The sequence below is a fragment of the Corella eumyota genome, chromosome 2, assembly GCF_963082875.1.
Source record: "Corella eumyota chromosome 2, kaCorEumy4.1, whole genome shotgun sequence".
Taxonomy (NCBI): Eukaryota; Metazoa; Chordata; class Ascidiacea; order Phlebobranchia; family Corellidae; genus Corella; species Corella eumyota.
Window position 1 is genome coordinate 20,230,932 of NC_137491.1, and position 23,911 is coordinate 20,254,842.

Here is a 23,911-nt window from a genome sequence, read left to right on the forward strand (position 1 = left end):
AAACCCAGAATGAAAATTTGCTGTAACTTTTGTTTTACTGAAAATTTTTGCGAAATGTTTTATCTTGAATGTTAGTTAGGTCAATGCGCGTCTAATAAAATATAAAATTTTAGGTTTTGAGATTTCATCAATTTTTAATAAAAGTGTAATAACTTTTATGAATATTAATATTTTTAAAAAATATTTTGTAAACACGTTAATTGGACCTGTGCGGTTCTAACAAAACATTTATTTTTCGATTTAAAATTTTTTATTTTTTTTTAAAGTTTATATGCAATAGCATTGGCCAAAAATATCACGTGACCTAATTAAACCCAGAATGAAAATTTGCTGTAACTTTTGTTTTACTGAAAATTTTTGCGAAATGTTTTATCTTGAATGTTAGTTAGGTCAATGCGCGTCTAATAAAATATAAAATTTTAGGTTTTGAGATTTCATCAATTTTTAATAAAAGTGTAATAACTTTTATGAATATTAATATTTTTAAAAAATATTTTGTAAACACGTTAATTGGACCTGTGCGGTTCTAACAAAACATTTATTTTTCGATTTAAAATTTTTTATTTTTTTTTAAAGTTTATATGCAATAGCATTGGCCAAAAATATCACGTGACCTAATTAAACCCAGAATGAAAATTTGCTGTAACTTTTGTTTTACTGAAAATTTTTGCGAAATGTTTTATCTTGAATGTTAGTTAGGTCAATGCGCGTCTAATAAAATATAAAATTTTAGGTTTTGAGATTTCATCAATTTTTAATAAAAGTGTAATAACTTTTATGAATATTAATATTTTTAAAAAATATTTTGTAAACACGTTAATTGGACCTGTGCGGTTCTAACAAAACATTTATTTTTCGATTTAAAATTTTTTATTTTTTTTTAAAGTTTATATGCAATAGCATTGGCCAAAAATATCACGTGACCTAATTAAACCCAGAATGAAAATTTGCTGTAACTTTTGTTTTACTGAACATTTTTGCGAAATGTTTTATCTTGAATGTTAGTTAGGTCAATGCGCGTCTAATAAAATATAAAATTTTAGGTTTTGAGATTTCATCAATTTTTAATAAAAGTGTCATAACTTTTATGAATATTAATATTTAAAAAAAATATTTTGTAAACACGTTAATTGGGCCTGTGCGGTTCTAACAAAACATTTATTTTTCGATTTAAAATTTTTTATTTTTTTAAAAGTTTATATGCAATAGCATTGGCCAAAAATATCACGTGACCTAATTAAACCCAGAATGAAAATTTGCTGTAACTTTTGTTTTACTGAAAATTTTTTCGAAATGTTTTATCTTGAATGTTAGTTAGGTCAATGCGCGTCTAACAAAATATAAAATTTTAGGTTTTGAGATTTCATCAATTTTTAATAAAAGTGTCATAACTTTTATGAATATTAATATTTTCAAAAAATATTTTGTAAACACGTTAATTGGACCTGTGCGGTTCTAACAAAACATTTATTTTTCGATTTAAAATTTTTTATTTTTTTTAAGTTTATATGCAATAGCATTGGCCAAAAATATCACGTGACCTAATTAAACCCAGAATGAAAATTTGCTGTAACTTTTGTTTTACTGAAAATTTTTGCGAAATGTTTTATCTTGAATGTTAGTTAGGTCAATGCGCGTCTAATAAAATATAAAATTTTAGGTTTTGAGATTTCATCAATTTTTAATAAAAGTGTCATAACTTTTATGAATATTAATATTTTCAAAAAATATTTTGTAAACACGTTAATTGGACCTGTGCGGTTCTAACAAAACATTTATTTTTCGATTTAAAATTTTTTATTTTTTTTAAGTTTATATGCAATAGCATTGGCCAAAAATATCACGTGACCTAATTAAACCCAGAATGAAAATTTGCTGTAACTTTTGTTTTACTGAAAATTTTTGCGAAATGTTTTATCTTGAATGTTAGTTAGGTCAATGCGCGTCTAATAAAATATAAAATTTTAGGTTTTGAGATTTCATCAATTTTTAATAAAAGTGTCATAACTTTTATGAATATTAATATTTTCAAAAAATATTTTGTAAACACGTTAATTGGACCTGTGCGGTTCTAACAAAACATTTATTTTTCGATTTAAATTTTTTATTTTTTTTTAAAGTTTATATGCAATAGCATTGGCCAAAAATATCACGTGACCTAATTAAACCCAGAATGAAAATTTGCTGTAACTTTTGTTTTACTGAAAATTTTTGCGAAATGTTTTATCTTGAATGTTAGTTAGGTCAATGCGCGTCTAATAAAATATAAAATTTTAGGTTTTGAGATTTCATCAATTTTTAATAAAAGTGTCATAACTTTTATGAATATTAATATTTTCAAAAAATATTTTGTAAACACGTTAATTGGACCTGTGCGGTTCTAACAAAACATTTATTTTTCGATTTAAATTTTTTATTTTTTTTTAAAGTTTATATGCAATAGCATTGGCCAAAAATATCACGTGACCTAATTAAACCCAGAATGAAAATTTGCTGTAACTTTTGTTTTACTGAAAATTTTTGCGAAATGTTTTATTTTGAATGTTAGTTAGGTCAATGCGCGTCTAATAAAATATAAAATTTTAGGTTTTGAGATTTCATCAATTTTTAATAAAAGTGTCATAACTTTTATGAATATTAATATTTTCAAAATATATTTTGTAAACACGTTAATTGGACCTGTGCGGTTCTAACAAAACATTTATTTTTCGATTTAAAATTTTTTATTTTTTTTAAGTTTATATGCAATAGCATTGGCCAAAAATATCACGTGACTTAATTAAACCCAGAATGAAAATTTGCTGTAACTTTTGTTTTACTGAAAATTTTTGCGAAATGTTTTATCTTGAATGTTAGTTAGGTCAATGCGCGTCTAATAAAATATAAAATTTTAGGTTTTGAGATTTCATCAATTTTTAATAAAAGTGTCATAACTTTTATGAATATTAATATTTTCAAAAAATATTTTGTAAACACGTTAATTGGACCTGTGCGGTTCTAACAAAACATTTATTTTTCGATTTAAAATTTTTTATTTTTTTTAAAAGTTTATATGCAATAGCATTGGCCAAAAATATCACGTGACCTAATTAAACCCAGAATGAAAATTTGCTGTAACTTTTGTTTTACTGAAAATTTTTGCGAAATGTTTTATTTTGAATGTTAGTTAGGTCAATGCGCGTCTAATAAAATATAAAATTTTAGGTTTTGAGATTTCATCAATTTTTAATAAAAGTGTCATAACTTTTATGAATATTAATGTTTTTAAAAAATATTTTGTAAACACGTTAATTGGGCCTGTGCGGTTCTAACAAAACATTTATTTTTCGATTTAAAATTTTTTATTTTTTTTTTAAGTTTATATGCAATAGCATTGGCCAAAAATATCACGTGACCTAATTAAACCCAGAATGAAAATTTGCTGTAACTTTTGTTTTACTGAAAATTTTTGCGAAATGTTTTATCTTGAATGTTAGTTAGGTCAATGCACGTCTAATAAAATATAAAATTTTAGGTTTTGAGATTTCATCAATTTTTAATAAAAGTGTCATAACTTTTATGAATATTAATATTTTCAAAAAATATTTTGTAAACACGTTAATTGGACCTGTGCGGTTCTAACAAAACATTTATTTTTCGATTTAAAATTTTTTATTTTTTTTTAAAGTTTATATGCAATAGCATTGGCCAAAAATATCACGTGACCTAATTAAACCCAGAATGAAAATTTGCTGTAACTTTTGTTTTACTGAAAATTTTTGCGAAATGTTTTATCTTGAACGTTAGTTAGGTCAATGCGCGTCTAATAAAATATAAAATTTTAGGTTTTGAGATTTCATCAATTTTTAATAAAAGTGTCATAACTTTTATGAATATTAATATTTTCAAAAAATATTTTGTAAACACGTTAACTGGACCTGTGCGGTTCTAACAAAACATTTATTTTTCGATTTAAAATTTTTTATTTTTTTTTTAAAGTTTATATGCAATAGCATTGGCCAAAAATATCACGTGACCTAATTAAACCCAGAATGAAAATTTGCTGTAACTTTTGTTTTACTGAAAATTTTTGCGAAATGTTTTATCTTGAATGTTAGTTAGGTCAATGCGCGTCTAATAAAATATAAAATTTTAGGTTTTGAGATTTCATCAATTTTTAATAAAAGTGTCATAACTTTTATGAATATTAATATTTTCAAAAAATATTTTGTAAACACGTTAACTGGACCTGTGCGGTTCTAACAAAACATTTATTTTTCGATTTAAAATTTTTTATTTTTTTTTAAAGTTTATATGCAATAGCATTGGCCAAAAATATCACGTGACCTAATTAAACCCAGAATGAAAATTTGCTGTAACTTTTGTTTTACTGAAAATTTTTGCGAAATGTTTTATCTTGAATGTTAGTTAGGTCAATGCGCGTCTAATAAAATATAAAATTTTGGGTTTTGAGATTTCATCAATTTTTAATAAAAGTGTCATAACTTTTATGAATATTAATATTTTCAAAAAATATTTTGTAAACACGTTAACTGGACCTGTGCGGTTCTAACAAAACATTTATTTTTCGATTTAAAATTTTTTATTTTTTTTTAAAGTTTATATGCAATAGCATTGGCCAAAAATATCACGTGACCTAATTAAACCCAGAATGAAAATTTGCTGTAACTTTTGTTTTACTGAAAATTTTTGCGAAATGTTTTATCTTGAATGTTAGTTAGGTCAATGCGCGTCTAATAAAATATAAAATTTTAGGTTTTGAGATTTCATCAATTTTTAATAAAAGTGTCATAACTTTTATGAATATTAATATTTTCAAAAAATATTTTGTAAACACGTTAATTGGACCTGTGCGGTTCTAACAAAACATTTATTTTTCGATTTAAAATTTTTTATTTTTTTAAAAGTTTATATGCAATAGCATTGGCCAAAAATATCACGTGACCTAATTAAACCCAGAATGAAAATTTGCTGTAACTTTTGTTTTACTGAAAATTTTTGCGAAATGTTTTATCTTGAAAGTTAGTTAGGTCAATGCGCGTCTAATAAAATATAAAATTTTAGGTTTTGAGATTTCATCAATTTTTAATAAAAGTGTCATAACTTTTATGAATATTAATATTTTCAAAAAATATTTTGTAAACACGTTAATTGGACCTGTGCGGTTCTAACAAAACATTTATTTTTCGATTTAAAATTTTTTATTTTTTTTTAAGTTTATATGCAATAGCATTGGCCAAAAATATCACGTGACCTAATTAAACCCAGAATGAAAATTTGCTGTAACTTTTGTTTTACTGAAAATTTTTGCGAAATGTTTTATCTTGAATGTTAGTTAGGTCAATGCGCGTCTAATAAAATATAAAATTTTAGGTTTTGAGATTTCATCAATTTTTAATAAAAGTGTCATAACTTTTATGAATATTAATATTTTCAAAAAATATTTTGTAAACACGTTAACTGGACCTGTGCGGTTCTAACAAAACATTTATTTTTCGATTTAAAATTTTTTATTTTTTTTTTAAAGTTTATATGCAATAGCATTGGCCAAAAATATCACGTGACCTAATTAAACCCAGAATGAAAATTTGCTGTAACTTTTGTTTTACTGAAAATTTTTGCGAAATGTTTTATCTTGAATGTTAGTTAGGTCAATGCGCGTCTAATAAAATATAAAATTTTAGGTTTTGAGATTTCATCAATTTTTAATAAAAGTGTCATAACTTTTATGAATATTAATATTTTCAAAAAATATTTTGTAAACACGTTAATTGGACCTGTGCGGTTCTAACAAAACATTTATTTTTCGATTTAAAATTTTTTATTTTTTTAAAAGTTTATATGCAATAGCATTGGCCAAAAATATCACGTGACCTAATTAAACCCAGAATGAAAATTTGCTGTAACTTTTGTTTTACTGAAAATTTTTGCGAAATGTTTTATCTTGAAAGTTAGTTAGGTCAATGCGCGTCTAATAAAATATAAAATTTTAGGTTTTGAGATTTCATCAATTTTTAATAAAAGTGTCATAACTTTTATGAATATTAATATTTTCAAAAAATATTTTGTAAACACGTTAATTGGACCTGTGCGGTTCTAACAAAACATTTATTTTTCGATTTAAAATTTTTTATTTTTTTTTAAGTTTATATGCAATAGCATTGGCCAAAAATATCACGTGACCTAATTAAACCCAGAATGAAAATTTGCTGTAACTTTTGTTTTACTGAAAATTTTTGCGAAATGTTTTATCTTGAAAGTTAGTTAGGTCAATGCGCGTCTAATAAAATATAAAATTTTAGGTTTTGAGATTTCATCAATTTTTAATAAAAGTGTCATAACTTTTATGAATATTAATATTTTCAAAAAATATTTTGTAAACACGTTAATTGGACCTGTGCGGTTCTAACAAAACATTTATTTTTCGATTTAAAATTTTTTATTTTTTTTTAAAGTTTATATGCAATAGCATTGGCCAAAAATATCACGTGACCTAATTAAACCCAGAATGAAAATTTGCTGTAACTTTTGTTTTACTGAAAATTTTTGCGAAATGTTTTATCTTGAAAGTTAGTTAGGTCAATGCGCGTCTAATAAAATATAAAATTTTAGGTTTTGAGATTTCATCAATTTTTAATAAAAGTGTCATAACTTTTATGAATATTAATATTTTAAAAAAATATTTTGTAAACACGTTAATTGGGCCTGTGCGGTTCTAACAAAACATTTATTTTTCGATTTAAAATTTTTTATTTTTTTTTAAAGTTTATATGCAATAGCATTGGCCAAAAATATCACGTGACCTAATTAAACCCAGAATGAAAATTTGCTGTAACTTTTGTTTTACTGAAAATTTTTGCGAAATGTTTTATCTTGAAAGTTAGTTAGGTCAATGCGCGTCTAATAAAATATAAAATTTTAGGTTTTGAGATTTCATCAATTTTTAATAAAAGTGTCATAACTTTTATGAATATTAATATTTTAAAAAAATATTTTGTAAACACGTTAATTGGGCCTGTGCGGTTCTAACAAAACATTTATTTCTCGATTTAAAATTTTTTATTTTTTTTTAAAGTTTATATGCAATAGCATTGGCCAAAAATATCACGTGACCTAATTAAACCCAGAATGAAAATTTGCTGTAACTTTTGTTTTACTGAAAATTTTTGCGAAATGTTTTATCTTGAATGTTAGTTAGGTCAATGCGCGTCTAATAAAATATAAAATTTTAGGTTTTGAGATTTCATCAATTTTTAATAAAAGTGTCATAACTTTTATGAATATTAATATTTTCAAAAAATATTTTGTAAACACGTTAATTGGACCTGTGCGGTTCTAACAAAACATTTATTTTTCGATTTAAAATTTTTTATTTTTTTAAATGTTTATATGCAATAGTATTGGCCAAAAATATCACGTGACCTAATTAAACCCAGAATGAAAATTTGCTGTAACTTTTGTTTTACTGAAAATTTTTGCGAAATGTTTTATCTTGAAAGTTAGTTAGGTCAATGCGCGTCTAATAAAATATAAAATTTTAGGTTTTGAGATTTCATCAATTTTTAATTAAAGTGTCATAACTTTTATGAATATTAATATTTTCAAAAAATATTTTGTAAACACGTTAATTGGACCTGTGCGGTTCTAACAAAACATTTATTTTTCGATTTAAAATTTTTTATTTTTTTTTAAAGTTTATATGCAATAGCATTGGCCAAAAATATCACGTGACCTAATTAAACCCAGAATGAAAATTTGCTGTAACTTTTGTTTTACTGAAAATTTTTGCGAAATGTTTTATCTTGAAAGTTAGTTAGGTCAATGCGCGTCTAATAAAATATAAAATTTTAGGTTTTGAGATTTCATCAATTTTTAATAAAAGTGTCATAACTTTTATGAATATTAATATTTAAAAAAAATATTTTGTAAACACGTTAATTGGGCCTGTGCGGTTCTAACAAAACATTTATTTTTCGATTTAAAATTTTTTATTTTTTTTTAAAGTTTATATGCAATAGCATTGGCCAAAAATATCACGTGACCTAATTAAACCCAGAATGAAAATTTGCTGTAACTTTTGTTTTACTGAAAATTTTTGCGAAATGTTTTATCTTGAATGTTAGTTAGGTCAATGCGCGTCTAATAAAATATAAAATTTTAGGTTTTGAGATTTCATCAATTTTTAATAAAAGTGTAATAACTTTTATGAATATTAATATTTTTAAAAAATATTTTGTAAACACGTTAATTGGACCTGTGCGGTTCTAACAAAACATTTATTTTTCGATTTTAAATTTTTTATTTTTTTTTAAAGTTTATATGCAATAGCATTGGCCAAAAATATCACGTGACCTAATTAAACCCAGAATGAAAATTTGCTGTAACTTTTGTTTTACTGAAAATTTTTGCGAAATGTTTTATCTTGAATGTTAGTTAGGTCAATGCGCGTCTAATAAAATATAAAATTTTAGGTTTTGAGATTTCATCAATTTTTAATAAAAGTGTCATAACTTTTATGAATATTAATATTTTCAAAAAATATTTTGTAAACACGTTAATTGGACCTGTGCGGTTCTAACAAAACATTTATTTTTCGATTTAAAATTTTTTATTTTTTTTAAGTTTATATGCAATAGCATTGGCCAAAAATATCACGTGACCTAATTAAACCCAGAATGAAAATTTGCTGTAACATTTGTTTTACTGAAAATTTTTTCGAAATGTTTTATCTTGAATGTTAGTTAGGTCAATGCGCGTCTAATAAAATATAAAATTTTAGGTTTTAAGATTTCATCAATTTTTAATAAAAGTGTCATAACTTTTATGAATATTAATATTTTCAAAAAATATTTTGTAAACACGTTAATTGGGCCTGTGCGGTTCTAACAAATCATTCATTTTTCGATTTAAAATTTTTTTTTAAAGTTTATATGCAATAGCATTGGCTAAAAATATCACGTGACCTAATTAAACCCAGAATGAAAATTTGCTGTAACTTTTGTTTTACTGAAATTTTTTGCAAAATGTTTTATCTTGAATGTTAGTTAGGTCAATGCGCGTCTAATAAAATATAAAATTTTAGGTTTTGAGATTTCATCAATTTTTAATAAAAGTGTCATAACTTTTATGAATATTAATATTTTCAAAAAATATTTTGTAAACACGTTAATTGGGCCTGTGCGGTTCTAACAAAACATTTATTTTTCGATTTAAAATTTTTTATTTTTTTTTTAAGTTTATATGCAATAGCATTGGCCAAAAATATCACGTGACCTAATTAAACCCAGAATGAAAATTTGCTGTAAATTTTGTTTTACTGAAAATTTTTGCGAAATGTTTTATCTTGAATGTTAGTTAGTTCAATGCGCATCTAATGAAATAAAATTTGATTTTAAATTTTTAAATTTTTTTAAAATTTTAAAGCCGATTTTATATGACCGCCATATTAGGTCAGGTGAGGTCATTATGCATTTATGTAATATATCTCTAACTTTTGTTTTTCAAAAAATTTCGTTGAATTTTTTTATCTATTAAGTTAGTTTGGCTAATGCGCATCTAATAAAATTATTATTTTCGAGTTTGAAATTTAGCAAAAATTTAATAAAAATGTCATAACTTTATGAAATATTAATATTTTTCGTGGATATTTGGGAAATAGGTAAGTTTAACTAATGCGGTTCTAATAATAAGCATAACATTTAATTTTAGAATTTCAATTTTTTTGAAAATTTCGCTTCGACCTTGTCACATTTTGGTAAAACTAATAATCAATTTTAATAATTGATTAAAAATAATTGTAACTCAAGATAAATATATAAATAAATAATTCTCATTGATAAAACATCTTTTAGCTTTAGAATTTAACCCACTAGAGTTGGAATATATTTTTTTATTAACAAAAAATAATAAGAATTAAACAATTAGGTTTAATAACTCCAAGCAATAAAGCAAAAGTGCATAACAAGTGTGTATTAAACGCAACAATAAAGGAATGCTTTTACAAATTTAAAATCTAAACACGTGGTCAATATGTTGATGTTAATAAATAATAGAACACAAATAATAAATATTATTTAAACTTATTATTTGAGGATGTCAGCAATAATGGATTTCAAAGTGAATTAAGTTCAAAATATTGCAATTTTATTGTAAGGAATGTCATATAATAAAAAAAATTGCAAATTTTTGTTAATAGGTTTAAATTCTTTTTAAAAAAAATTGTAATAGGGTTTTATACAGAAATGTCAGCAACAACCAAACCATACCGAGATCTAATTGCACCTAATCGAAAGGTAGTTACTTATTCCACCTTGTTGAAGTGAGTTTTCTTATTTGTATACACCAAGGCGCATCCTCATATTCTCATAAACAACATAACTTATACTAACAGCTGGAACTACCTAGTTTGGAACCAAAATAAGAAGTTAAATTAAAATTTTAGCATTATTAGCAAATAGTCAATAGCCCACCCCAAGGGTGCATTTTAGTTGTTGTAATATAGTCGCAACTTTAAACTAATATTAGGCCACTTCCACAAATGGCAGTTTTATATTTTTTGTACACTCAAAAATTGGACATGTATATACACAAACATATTGTCAACCATGCTAAAGTAGATATAAAAAAGTATTTCGAATAAATTTAAAAAATAAATTAAATAAACAATATTTTTTTTTTATATTTTACCTAAACACCTAATTATTTGGACAAATAATTGACACCAAAAATGCTTTGTTTTAATAACTACAACAAACAATTAAACTAAAATTTTAATGTTTTACTTTACCTTCATAAAATTGGGAGCTAGACCTCTGTATAAACCAAACATTCCTTCAGATTGAACAATGGATTTAAATAATGACATCATAGTAACCTTTGTACCAGGGTTACTATTGGGAAGGGATGCTAAATTAACATAAAAAAAATATTTTACATATTGATTCATAAAATTTAAATTTAAAAGCATAAGTGAATGTATGCAACACCATATCAACATTTTGTTTCGAAGTATAGTTAGTATTATATTATGAATTACATTGTCAAAATATTGGAGTAAAAAGAACCATAAAAATTAACCAGAATAAAAACAGTAACCTTTTTATGATAATACAAAATACAACAAATTAAAACATTTAAAAATTTTGAAATTGATCTTTAACTATTTGAAATTCAACATTATGAAATATTAATGATGCCAATTTACCTTGTGCTTGCATTTTAGTTCTAACAAGAGCTAGAGGATAACTGGACAACTGGCCACAAGTGCTACTCACAGTACCACAAGCGAGTAACAACAAAACTGAGGGCTTTTCTTTTTCAGCACCGTGATTCTTGATCCAGTAATTTTTTAGGGTCTAAAAATAACAAAACACAATTAAATTTTAATCTATATTTAATGGAGCTTTAGTAGACTATATATAAAATATATATTTGGGATGCGCAGGTAAATTATCACAAAAAAATATTAGCTGCAACTATATTACGACAATTAAAACCTCTAACCAAATCGAAAACAAAAGTATATGATTTAAAAATTTTAATAAAATATTTAAGATTTATTATAAAGTAGAAGATTACAGTTATTCTAAAGATTAAATGTAGGTGGGTGGCAGAGAGTTTTGTTAAATTTGTGGCTAATTTAAGATTTTGTAATGTTAAATTATTTATAATAAAAGTGAAATCAATTAAATTAAACAAATTTCAGTTTGAAACAAAAGAACAATAATATGTAACTGTCTCCTTCAAAAACAAAACTTGCAGAAAACAGTTAATTTTAAATCTTAAAAATATGTAAAAATGTTTTAATTGTATTCTTACCTCATATATACACAGGTCAATCCCAGCATATGGAATAATTCCAAGACAGTTGGGGACGTATCCTTTAAAGAAAGCTGAAGGTCCCTCCTTTCTTAATACCTTATACCCACAATCTAATATTCCAGAATATTGTCCAGTTTTACGCAAAGCTAGTCTTGTTTTGATAACCTAAAGATAGTAAATTGATAAATAATTGCTTGTCTGAATCTTAAAACTGTTGTTAGTGCCTTATAAACACTTTGTTTACAGATTGTAAATATTTCAATTACCTTAAATTGTAAAAAATTTAATTTTTATTTCACTTTATCAGATAAAAAATAAACAAAAATTGTTATAACAAAAAAAATAAACTTAGATTTACCTCCATTGGGTAAATTACAGTTTGGGAGATCACCCCCGCCATGGAGCCAGCCATAAACTTTTGTGGTGCCCCAATTTCAGTCCCCATCTCAGCCCCCATTATTCTTTTAATGTTCTCATACGCCATAAACTTTACAGCAGTTTCTGGAGCAATCTGAAGACAAAAATTTGAATATAAAAAAATTCTTCAAGAAATAAATCGAAAAAAATAACGAGAAAAAAATTCAAAAAACAGGAAAAAAAGGGTAGGCTATTAAAATAAATCCTTTTTTTCAGTCTAGGCTTATAAAAATAACCAAAAACATCAAGATTTGCAATTTGAAATAATTTACTACATAAAGAAATTTCACCTGAAAAAAGATTAACAAGGATTACCTTAATAACATTAATTCCATTTCCTCTCCACAGAGATCTAGCTCCCCCTTCTTTTAACATGGATTTAAATCCACTTGTGATTCCTAAGTTGTTTGACTTTGAGGCATGGACCTTAATGATAACAACGAATATTAGTTTATTATTGTTTAAATACTGGTTCATTGCCTGCTCTACGGTCGAGATTTTAATTGTTGTAAAATGGACATAACTCTTCGCTAATATTTGACTGTGAGAATTTACTCAAGCAATAAAAATGGAAGTTTCATTTAATTTGTAGGACTATAAATTGGACTTACATAGATATTATATTCACTAAGCTCTATTATGTATACATTGATAATCATTTTAAATTCATTTTAGCACTTAAACAAAGTTATTTGTATGTTTAAAACTGTTGATAAAATCAAAAAAAATAACCTGCATAAGAACTTTAAGTCGGTCAAGAGGAGCTGTACACGTTCTTGACACAACTCCTGCTGCACCTCCTGCCACAAGTTGGCGCCACCATACTCCAGTCACTTTATCCTCTTCTGTGAAGTCATCCGGAACTAATAAGCTCTCACCGATATCAATGTACTAGAAAAATAAAAAAAAGAATTAAATTTTATTTTTAAATTAAAATAAATAAAAATAAGTAAAAAATAACAAAAAAATTAGAGTAAAAAATTTTAGGGATTTAAACTTAGTCAAACTTTTTAACGTAATAATGTCATAATGTTAATTAACACTCCCCTACAACTCTGCTATTAAGTCATCTAAATATTTGAATAGTTGTTTGTGGGTATGTGGTAAGGTAAACAAAACAACAAAATTTTTATTGACATTATTTCATACTAGGGACTGAGTAACCAGGAATATTTTAAATTTAATAACTTTTAAAATTTTGTACCTATTTTGAATTAAAATATATTTTGTAACTACCTATAAAAAATTAAATAAATTTATAAAAATTTAGTTTATACCTCTTTTTGCCACCATTTGAAGTAATAGGAAATTAATATTAACATTTTACTCACACCATTTTAAATTGCCTAAGATCCTATTGAATAAAACTATAAAAACAAATTGTTAAACCTTCATCTAAATTTTTTGTTGATTGTATATACAAAAAATCAATTTATTTTTTAATAACAGCTAACTTAAATATTAGTTTTGAAACACAGTTTAGAATTCTACAAACTCTTAAAGAGCTAAGCATGATATAATTTAACATTTTACTATGACCCTATTTATAATTTAGATTAAAACGATTAACATATTTAAAGTTTTGATTAATTGAATTAGGAAATAGATATTTCCACTAGTAATGTGTTTATATTTTATCATGACCATGTTATTAGCCGAATTAAATGACAGCATTATTGTCCTAAATATAAAACACTATTTTAGTGTTAGTAATCCTATTTAGAAAGATTATGAAAGGGTTTAACCACTGACGATATCCTGTTTAGCAAAACTCATTATTTTTGAAAATACAGTGGACTAGTAATTAAAATTAAAACATAAAATAATAACAGATAAGTTTATTTTAAAATTGATTTATTACCCAAATATAATGGTATGTTTGGTATTGATTTCAGATTTTAATTAACTAAAACCTTCTCTTAATCTTAACCATTAGTTTAATTAAACATTTGTAATTAAAGTGCCCAACGTCATAGCACCATAATAAAGAATACAATTGTTTACATAACATTTCATTTAACATTTCATCTAACATTTTATTTAAACAACTATTAAAAATATTTAACATTATCTCAATATTTAATAAAAAAAAAATTCTGCTCACCTAAAAAGCCTTAAACATTTATTTAAATCTAAACCATGTCCCTCTCTACAATCTATATTTAAATTGTTGTAATAAGGTCACAACATCATACAAGTTAATACCCCAACAGTTTACCCTTAGGCACTGGCAGTTTTATTTAGTTTAATTTAGACATATATACAAATACATATTTATATATATGTAAGCTCAATTATATAAAGATGGAGCACCTATATTGAAATTTGTTTATTAGAGTGGATATACTTTAATAATTGATCCCTAAAAATACACCAAAATTCTTAATTTCAACTTACAGAGGCATGTTTCCAGTACTTGATGAGATCTTTTATATCAGCAGATGGATGCAGAAGATGATGCTCAACCCATTCATCTAAATCAACCGTCATTGTTCCATCTTTGTCCATTCTGTTGGTTAAAACAACAAAAATAATTTGCAAAAAAATGTTCAAAAATTATGTAAATATCTATAGTTGGATTTTAACGCAAGTATTTTATAATTAGGCACTTTTTACTTGACTTATCTGTGACAATGAACCCAAATTTTTATAGCATAAAAAAATAAAAGTAGATTTGCTAATTTAAAATACTGGTACTGTATTTCTTGTATAAAATTGCAAAAAAATGGCCAACCAATTAGTAAATAAGTTGGGCTTAAGAACATGTATCTCTTAATTAAAAGCCAGTAACTCGAATTATTAGGCATAATCAATAAAAACAGGGTTGGTAATATAAAATACTGTTACTATACCAATTGTATTGCAAAAATTAAATTAAAAAATATGAACTTAGTTAAATTGGTTACAATGTTTATCAATATAAGCCAATTGTTATGTAACTGAAACTAACTGAATCAGAAAGGAAGTTTAAACAATAAACTAATCAATATTGAATAATTTTATATGGGACAAATTTATAAATAATAAATACATACAACAGGATGTCCTATTTATATATTGTATAAAATTGAAACACATTAATCAATCATTCGTTTATTTACACTTATGTTTTAGTAGTCAAAAGTGAAACAATATTTGTATCTATTTTATTTAAATTAATGCTTAGAAAATAATATATTGTAGAAGTGTTAAATATATTTTTATTTATTTCATGTTATAATTACTGAGTTTCTACATATTTCAAGTAATTGACACAATTTTATAATGGCATTGGCAAAATATAACTTACTTTCTTGTGATTGTTTTTGCTTCTTCGTTTGAAAGTTCGATTCCCACTGACCACAAAGCTTGTTTTAATTCATCATGAGTTAAAATTCCTGAAAATATAATTATGAAACAAAATTTAGTTTTTTCGATAACATTTAAAAGTCTGGTACAGTTAATTAATTGTCATTTGATGGTCGCAACTTGAAACTAAAATGTTTCCGTGATAAATTACACAAGCAACACAGATAGCAATTTTATGTTTTTTAGGCCTTTAAATTAAACATTTATATATATTGTCCATTGGGCTTCATTATATAAAAATATTAAGAATATGTTATATATATTTATATTTAAAATCCACCAGATATCTTACCATCATCATCAAGGTCCATTCTTTTAAACATCAATCTTAACTTCATCTCGTGTTCATGAAGATATTTCACAAATTCACTCACATCCAACTCTCCGTCTTTGTTGGAGTCAATTACTGACACAAATTTCTGTGAAGATAAAAATGTTTTATTTAAAAAAAATAATTTTTTTTAATTAATTTTCTTAATCTTAGTTGGTTAAATTATTCAATTAAACGCCATTGTATTCGGTTAATGTAAAACAGAAATAGAGTTAACAAGCAATAATTTAATATTTTTTTAGACATAAATAATATATATAAGCAAAAAGAAAATATGTTTCGTGTTAAATATATCAAAGAGTCTATTATTTACTATTACACAAAGAATAAATTGCAAGTAAAAAATTTAAACAAAGACTTTATTTCACCTCTGCTTGCCCAGGGACTTGAGGTACTTTCATGCTGGAATAAGCTTGCTTTAATTCCTTTACATCAACTGTTCCATCTTTATCTATATCCAGCTTCTTAAATATTTCTTTGTAGTAAGCTTCCCTTTCAGGAGTTATACTCGAGCCCTCTTTACCCATGGCTAAGTTGACTTCACTTAAGTTGAGTTCGTTTAAGTTTAAGTTGCATAGGATTAAGTCAAGGGTAGCTGAGGTGCTATACCTAAAAATTTAAATGCAATTTTATGATTTAGATTTATATATTTAAAAAAATAACCTATAGCATTAAAAATAACTAAAAACAAAAATCTAATTAAGAGATTTTCTAATAAATTAAAAATAAAATTTAATGATCATTTTATATATAATACACATCAAAAAAAAATATTAAAAAAATAAAATAAAAACTTATATTTACTTCCTCGTTCTTTTTTTCTTAACGATTTTATTTTTATCCCATTTAGGAAAGTACGGTGATTTTTGGAAACTTTTACGTTCATTTAAACTTGGATCGAGTTTATATTTCTCTAAATTTCGATCAAAATCTTTTACTAAAAGTTTGGATTGTAACTCAGTGTTTGCGAATTTAAATTGATTGTCAAAATAGGGTTGAAAACGGGAAAAATTGTTAAGTTTGTCCAAATCCTGCGGCTGGCTTGGATATTGATTATTTGAAATATTAACCGACTCCTTCTTCATACCACGAAAAAGTTTTTAAAATTCAAAAACTCCTCTCTGTATTAAACCCAGCTGTCGAAAATTTTCACTTAAATACCAAAATTGTCTTTTATAGCTATTAATAACCTGGAAAATTAAGTTAAATCTATAAACAGATAAACCTTCAATGTTTTAAGTTGTAAAGTATTACCTTTTTGATGCTTATATTATTTTTCTATTTTTTCTGATTTTTAACGTATTTAAATGTCTAAATATTGGCCTTTTTAACAATTAATAGCATATCCCCTTAAAAAATAGAAATCACTACATTACCATACATAAAAAATCTTTGCATGGAAGTTGTTTATAAACACAGTATATCGAGCCTTTTACAACTAATATGTAACGTGCTTTCTGTAACTTAAAACCGTTCTATTGTTATAATTACTCCACGCAGATTACGTAAATTAATTGCCGGGTAATAAAATCCCCTGTAACTATTACAACGATTCAAACATAAATTATTCAGTACCCAGTATTTTTATTCTATCTAAAACAAGGAAATATTAATATGTTAATTAATATAAAAGCATTTTTAATCTTTTTACCGAAAATTGAAATTTTAATTATAATGACCATTTTTGTAGTATACCTAGTCATATAATAAGTAAACTTACAGCGGTTTAAACTACAAAAGATAATATAAATATTGAAGCACAACTTAGTTAGACTTTTAATAAGGATTTAACATATTTATGCTTTACGATTTTGTATTATATTATTTTATATTATCTTTACGTAATTATAGAATACACATTTTAATGCTTAGATCATAACATTCGTAATAATTCAACTTGTAAATGAAAAATCAAATTTGAGGATAATTTATTTTTATAACCCAGTCAACCGGTTTACAGAAGTAGGCGTAACGTGGGCGTGCGTAAACAACAAAACAATTTTTTTATTTATCAAACTACGTCATATGCGTAACGTGACGTCATCTTTAACAATAAAACCGCCTACATTTCCTCAATACCTTTTGAATTATGATTATACATTATCGAACATTTAATACAAAGACCATTAAACAGTTTCCGTTGTGAGATCGATTTCAACCCGAACTCTGTTTGTTTATCACGCAAATTGTTTACAAAATGACGTAGAATTAGAAATTGCTGTTTCGTTTTCTGACTCCTTACGTTGTTTCGTTGGTTGAAATATAGTTAAAGAGCAAAAATGTTACGAAGACAAGATACGGAAGAGTTGAATATGACCAGAAATGAGTTTTTGTACGAACTAGAAAAAGAGGTAAATTTTAACTTTGTTTTTATTTCATTTTTCTAAATATCTTGTTAGTTTAATAGTAAATTGCATTAATTGATATTATAAATATCTTAAATATATACTGGTATATATTAAATGAATGAGGTCCTGGGTTAGATTCCCTGTGATCTTAAGCTGTAGCGCCCTTAAGTAAGGCGCTATAAACAGTATGAACTCCTGCTAAGCCAGCACTTAATCAGCAGATTAATTATTGAACAACTAAATTCTATAATATCCCAAACTGCCACAGGCAACTCAGGCCTGGGTCGGAGTAACTGTTGTTATTTTATGTTTAAGTCATGCATTTGACCTTTTCACATTGAGGATAAAGAGTAACATAAGCAAAACCTTCGATTCAGTATATTTTATAGGAACCCAACAAATATTAAATACTAACTATTTTGTATATTTCAGACTCTGAATGAGCTTCGACATTATCTTTGTAACCATTTACAACCAGAGAAATTATTACCATGGCTTCAATCTAAGAAAGTTTTAACTACTGACCATACTGAAATAATTGCAAGCAATACTACAACTAACTCCAAAGTCAACTGTCTGGTTGACTTTATCTTGAGTAATTTTGTATTTTAAGTTATTCAATAAGATTTGATTAATGTTATGTTGAGAATTGGTAATGATGTTATGCCTTTATAAAATCTAGTTTACCAAACTTAAAAACCACATAATGTCTTTCTTTATTGGTTTTGTCATAATTTAACCATTTCTAGTAGATTTTAAATTTAAAAAATCTGTTTTTTTTATAGAATCTGGTCCAGGTTGTTTAGATTTATTAAAGAGAGCGATCAAAAGATCAAATAAAACTCAAAATTTTATCGCTGATAAGTTGACCTTAAGATTTGAAGAAGTTCAAAACAGGGAACAAAATAAAGGTAAACGAGTAGATGTTGTTTTAACCTGCTATAATCTATGTATATTTAAGCCTGGTGAAAGAAATGTATATGTATGTCCAGTTTATAGGCCTGCTAAATAAATAAAACTACCATTTGTGGTGTGTGGGTAAATTATCAAGCAAAAATTAGTTGAGCGTTCTGACCATATTTTGACAATTAAAGTCTAAGCCCCTATCTGTTAGTTATATCAATATGGCTCTACTGGTAAAAACAACAATAGTGCCGACCTATGTATTAAAAAACCCTTAATTTAAAAAGAGTAATTGTTTATTGCCTGTATATCTTCGCAATTTTTTATATTAACTTTCATATTTAGTGAAACTTCATTTTATGTCATCAAGTCACTCTCCCCCTCCACCATACATGGAATCACTACCAAGCAGGTAACTATGTATATACACCATTGGTGTAACACAACGTAGTTTAAAAGAGTTATTTAGTATTAAAGGTGGTAACAAATCGTTGGAAAATTGTGAAATATAAAAGACAGTTGCATAAACTTTTATTTTATATCTTTTAGTTTTTCTGTGCCCAACACAGCCTACAGCCCATCCATTGCAAAGGTAAGCTTATGCTAATTAGCATATTTTAAAAACAAATTTTAATTTGCACTATTCAATATTTATAAAATAGTTTTTAAATTATTAACCTTTTAACTAAATTGTTATCATAAATAATTTATATATCTTCACATCCGAATTGATATTAAAATTTTACACTGATAATTCCCTTGTATTTTTTGCACTACTAACAATAAAGTTGCACTAATAAAACTAATTACAATTTGATTCATCAATTTGAAGGAAATTTATAATTCTGTACAACCTAGAAGGCCTCCAGTTACAAATGAATGGCCGTCGTGCAATAAAAACAAGGTTAAAATTTTAAACCTTCTTGATGTAACAACTTAGGTGTTTTGATATTTAACATAAGCATGCATGCTTTGTTACATTTAACATTGTGGCATTGGTATAAACACTGTTTTATTAAAGTAGCACTATTGGTGGCTATATTATATTGGTATAATTATTAACAAAAAAATTTTAATCACATTAGTTAGAGTAGAATTTATTGCTAATTTGCACTTGATTAGCATTTTTTACAGTATAATGTATTATTGTGGCTTAATGAGGAGCTATATAATACATTTGAAGTAATATAACTTATCATAATATTAAATATTAAGGTTGAAACAAGCTCAAATAATTCGACATTTGAGGCAAATTTAAGAGAACGTTCCTACTTTGCATCTAAAGATTTTCAAACATGTAAGTTTATGATTTCACATCTTATTATAAGTAATGGTTTATAGTAAGTAATATGACAAACCATGTATGAAGGTTACATTGTTTTAGATTAAATAAACAACCTTTTCCAAAAAAAATATTATATTTTAGTTCAAATATTTTTAGTGACAAACTCAGAACCTTCATTAATGAACACCGACCACATTTCAATTCAGGTAAGTAATTTGTATATTTTAAACTAATTTTGAGGCCTTTAGTGTCCTAATTATGGGGCCTTTAGGCAGTAAAAACAATGTTTGTATATTTTAAACTAATTTTGGGGCCTTTAGTGTTAACAAATATTTTTAAAAGGCAGTAAAACAATGTTTGAAAAATATTTAAATGTTAAAAGGCATAATACCTAGGTTCAGACTTTTATTTATATGCCAGATTCTTTTATGTTTATTTATCCTCGATGTGGGAAGGTCGACTGCACGATCTAAACATAGAGTAACATAAGTTACCTCGACCCAGTCCTAGGTTATCTTTGGCAGTTAAGGATGGCACATGGCCTAGCAAAAATTTAAACTGTTTATAATGTTGTACTCAACATTTAAAAAAAACTATACAACTTAACTAACAAATTTATTAACCATGTCACAGGCTGAGAAATTGAGCCTCTACAAACCCTTTCAACAGCAACCAACCACAAGTAGCCCAACTCGTGCCTGGATTGACTCTGAATACAGAGGTAGTGGTAGTTCAACCACAATGCAACATATAGAGCAAGAACAAGATATAGAGTTTGAGAAAATCCAGGCCAAAATGCAACACAACAGAGAGTCAGGGTCGTGTAAAAGTATCCGGCAACCCGATGAACATGATGTAAGAGAAAGCGGAAAATCGATTTCACCAAGAAATATCCTGTTTCCACAAACAAGAAATACGGAACAACTCGTGCCTCTGAGTGACAGTTATAACTTACTTTACCCTCCCTCACAAGACTTTGAGAGTTTTGAGATATCTGTTGACGATTAGAAGTCTTAAAATTTTGAATTATTCTTAGTTGATGAATAAATGCTTAACATATGAGATTCTTTTAAAATAACAAACTTAAGTGTACAATACAAGTTTCAAAACTCTTTGTAAAGTTGTTTTATTTTAACAGCATCTTCAAAATATGTTTTTTTGCTATCCAGTAGCTACTACATACTACTTCGCATTTTTTTTATTAGTTTTTTTTATAGATATACTGTAATCCATTGTTCAATCAACATCACATTTTTCCACTGTATATTATGTATACCATCTGCTAGAATGCTTTAAAATCAACACGACCTTTAATTTTTCAATCATTTTGTTGCCTTAACACTTCAATATTGTAACTGTGAATTTGTGTAGAATTTTAAACGCAATATTTCAACCAACAATTTTTCAATATTTTAACCAACAATTTTCAATTTTTAGGAAGATTCAGTTTTTGATAATTTGTTGCCTTTCAATGTGTGCAAATAATTTTGTTTGTGCAACAACAGTTTTAAGCTTTTCTTTAAGAATTTGTTGTTATATAATAAATGTTGGATTTAATTTTTGTGTGTTTGCACTGTAAATATTATTTTATCATCAATTTTTCTTCAATGAATTTATATGTGCAGTAATTATGTGATTTGGTAAGGTTGCACTGTTGTTTGTTTATTTAATAAAACAAGTTCATAATAAAACTGTATTCATTTTTAATTGCCCCAATAAGGGCAAAATTATAGTAAGTACCTTTACATTTTTCATAGGTTTATTAATAAATTATATCAATAAATACTTAATGTATTTGTTTTAGAAATTTGTTTAAGGTTGATATGGTTCTGAAAATTTACCAATTACTTATTTTCAACAAAAACTAATATTCAAAAACGTATTTTATTTTTAAATTAATTGGAACAAAAAAGGATATCTATATATCAACAATTAAGCTTCGTCCTTGTCCAAATTTGGTTCTTTGAATTCAAAAGTTGGAAACACGAGTGGTTCGGAAACTCCGTACACAGTTTTTAAACGGTTGATTGAATCTTGTTTGACCTTATCATATTCTGCACCGGCATCTACTGCACCACCTCCCTGCTTCACTCTTAAACTTTCGTATTTTTTCACCTGTGAAAAAAAATTATTATTTTTTTTTGTATATAAACTTATCCTCGATGTGGAAAAGTCGAATGCGCGACTTAAACATAGAGTAACATCAGTTACTCCGACCCAGTCTTGGGTTGCCTGTGGCAGTTTGGGATATTATATAGGTTATAATTGCTCGATAATTATGCTGCTGATTAAGAGCTGGCTCAGCAGAAGTTTGTACCATTTATAGCATCTTACTCAAAGGCGCTACAGCATAAGATCAGTGGGGATTCAACCCACGACCCCATGGTAGTGTAGCAAGTGTTCTTACCACTACACCACGCTGCCGGTGTATTAAATTTTTAAAAAAATAATAAATGCAATTAATGCAGATTTGTTATTGCTGAAGGTTCCTAGTAAGATTCATATTAAATAAAATATTCACATGCACAGGCTTAAGTAACTTATTTACAAAATACTTGTTTTTTTAATTACAAAAAACTAATTTAAAAATACGTACTTGTTGTAAAAACACATTTTGCACAGGATCAACTTGAACAGCTGCAGAAAGCCCAAAATTTCGTTTAACAATTTGTCTTAATGCAGTAGATCGCATTAAAGTTAAAACCAGTCGCCCTTCCGTTGCCATGTTGGTGTTTTGTTAGGCTAAAATTAAATCAAATTCTCGAAAGCCTGGATTTTGACTTTTTTGGAAAACGACACGACCTTCAATTTGCAATGTTGCCAATTTTATTTTACTTTTTTAGTAAATAATACAAAATTGAAAAAAAAAACGGTTAAAAGTGTTAATTATTATAAAAAGTAAGTTTAAATAAAAAATTAATGTGTTTAATGTAAAATTGGGTTGACACAATTAAATAAAAACTTTTTTTTTGTTTATGAAAGAGAAAAAATTATACTTAGCAAGGCACTTCAAATCCAATATGCCCCGAGGGTATAATTTTTTCTTTTATGCAATAACAGATTTTATCGACATATATTTGCGTCATATCAATACTGAAGAAAGGCAGAAAGGGCCTGCGTAGGACAACCCTGTTACGTAAATGCGATCAATTCTATTTTTAGCGACTCGCCAGGTCGGCATTTTTTTCAAAGAAAACTGTTATTCGTCAGTTCGTAACTCGAGTTACCAACGACGCTACCCATTTGTTTTTGTCAGTTTGGAACATTTCGATAATGGACAACAACAATAACAATTTAGAGATATAGAAGTGGTCTTCCGTCTTTTAAATCTTAGTCTGTAGGGTCAGTTAGATAATTATGATTTATATTTAGACGTTATTAAATTTTCGTGTCGTTAATTAGTTGCGTTAACACAGTAACATAACGTTTAAGTATAATTACCTAAATATATCTGTGTAA

At 26.1% G+C, this 23,911-nt stretch overlaps 3 protein-coding genes across 4 annotated transcripts; 1 reads left to right on the forward strand and 2 right to left on the reverse strand.

Moving 5' to 3' along the window:
- Positions 1-9,882: 9,882 nt before the first annotated feature.
- On the reverse strand, positions 9,883-17,101 carry LOC145744114 (mitochondrial adenyl nucleotide antiporter SLC25A24-like). Its single transcript, XM_082562226.1, has 12 exons — positions 16,721-17,101; positions 16,285-16,525; positions 15,878-16,004; positions 15,527-15,614; positions 14,635-14,746; positions 12,970-13,128; positions 12,553-12,663; positions 12,179-12,331; positions 11,818-11,985; positions 11,204-11,354; positions 10,787-10,905; positions 9,883-10,400 (listed from the first exon to the last, which is right to left on the reverse strand). Exons 1-12 carry the CDS (start codon positions 16,999-17,001, stop codon positions 10,329-10,331), a joined length of 1,782 nt encoding a protein of 593 aa, XP_082418352.1. The 5' UTR covers positions 17,002-17,101; the 3' UTR covers positions 9,883-10,328.
- Positions 17,102-17,992: 891 nt separating this feature from the next.
- Positions 17,993-22,137, forward strand: LOC145741960 (uncharacterized). Of its 2 annotated transcripts, XM_082559665.1 has the most exons (9): positions 17,994-18,267; positions 18,697-18,859; positions 19,050-19,175; positions 19,513-19,579; positions 19,717-19,759; positions 20,000-20,071; positions 20,383-20,464; positions 20,609-20,658; positions 21,086-22,137. In XM_082559665.1, the coding sequence occupies exons 1-9, from the start codon at positions 18,196-18,198 to the stop codon at positions 21,458-21,460; spliced, it is 1,050 nt and encodes a 349-aa protein (XP_082415791.1). In that variant the 5' UTR covers positions 17,994-18,195; the 3' UTR covers positions 21,461-22,137. The 2 variants fall into 2 exon arrangements, with proteins under 2 accessions (XP_082415792.1, XP_082415791.1); XM_082559666.1 differs by lacking the exon at positions 20,000-20,071 and having other exon boundaries at positions 17,993-18,267.
- A 180-nt stretch (positions 22,138-22,317) lies between these two features.
- Positions 22,318-23,260, reverse strand: LOC145741961 (ATP synthase peripheral stalk subunit F6, mitochondrial-like). The gene is made up of 2 exons (XM_082559667.1): positions 23,049-23,260; positions 22,318-22,567 (listed from the first exon to the last, which is right to left on the reverse strand). Exons 1-2 carry the CDS (start codon positions 23,175-23,177, stop codon positions 22,385-22,387), a joined length of 312 nt encoding a protein of 103 aa, XP_082415793.1. The 5' UTR covers positions 23,178-23,260; the 3' UTR covers positions 22,318-22,384.
- Between the last annotated feature and the right edge of the window lie 651 nt (positions 23,261-23,911).

Excerpts from the sequence above, each read along its gene's own strand:
- LOC145744114 (XM_082562226.1), bottom strand. The coding sequence starts at position 17,001 with ATGAAGAAGGAGTCGGTTAATATTTCAAATAATCAATATCCAAGCCAG. Across the intron at positions 16,005-16,284 it reads AAGTCCCTGGGCAAGCAGAG|AAATTTGTGTCAGTAATTGA; the intron begins GTGAAATAAAGT and ends TTATCTTCACAG. Across the intron at positions 15,615-15,877 it reads AATGGACCTTGATGATGATG|GAATTTTAACTCATGATGAA; the intron begins GTAAGATATCTG and ends TTATATTTTCAG.
- LOC145741960 (XM_082559665.1), top strand. The coding sequence starts at position 18,196 with ATGTTACGAAGACAAGATACGGAAGAGTTGAATATGACCAGAAATGAG. Across the intron at positions 20,072-20,382 it reads CGTCGTGCAATAAAAACAAG|GTTGAAACAAGCTCAAATAA; the intron begins GTTAAAATTTTA and ends TTAAATATTAAG. Across the intron at positions 20,465-20,608 it reads ATCTAAAGATTTTCAAACAT|TGACAAACTCAGAACCTTCA; the intron begins GTAAGTTTATGA and ends AAATATTTTTAG.
- LOC145741961 (XM_082559667.1), bottom strand. The coding sequence starts at position 23,177 with ATGGCAACGGAAGGGCGACTGGTTTTAACTTTAATGCGATCTACTGCA. Across the intron at positions 22,568-23,048 it reads AAAATGTGTTTTTACAACAA|GTGAAAAAATACGAAAGTTT; the intron begins GTACGTATTTTT and ends TTTTTTTCACAG.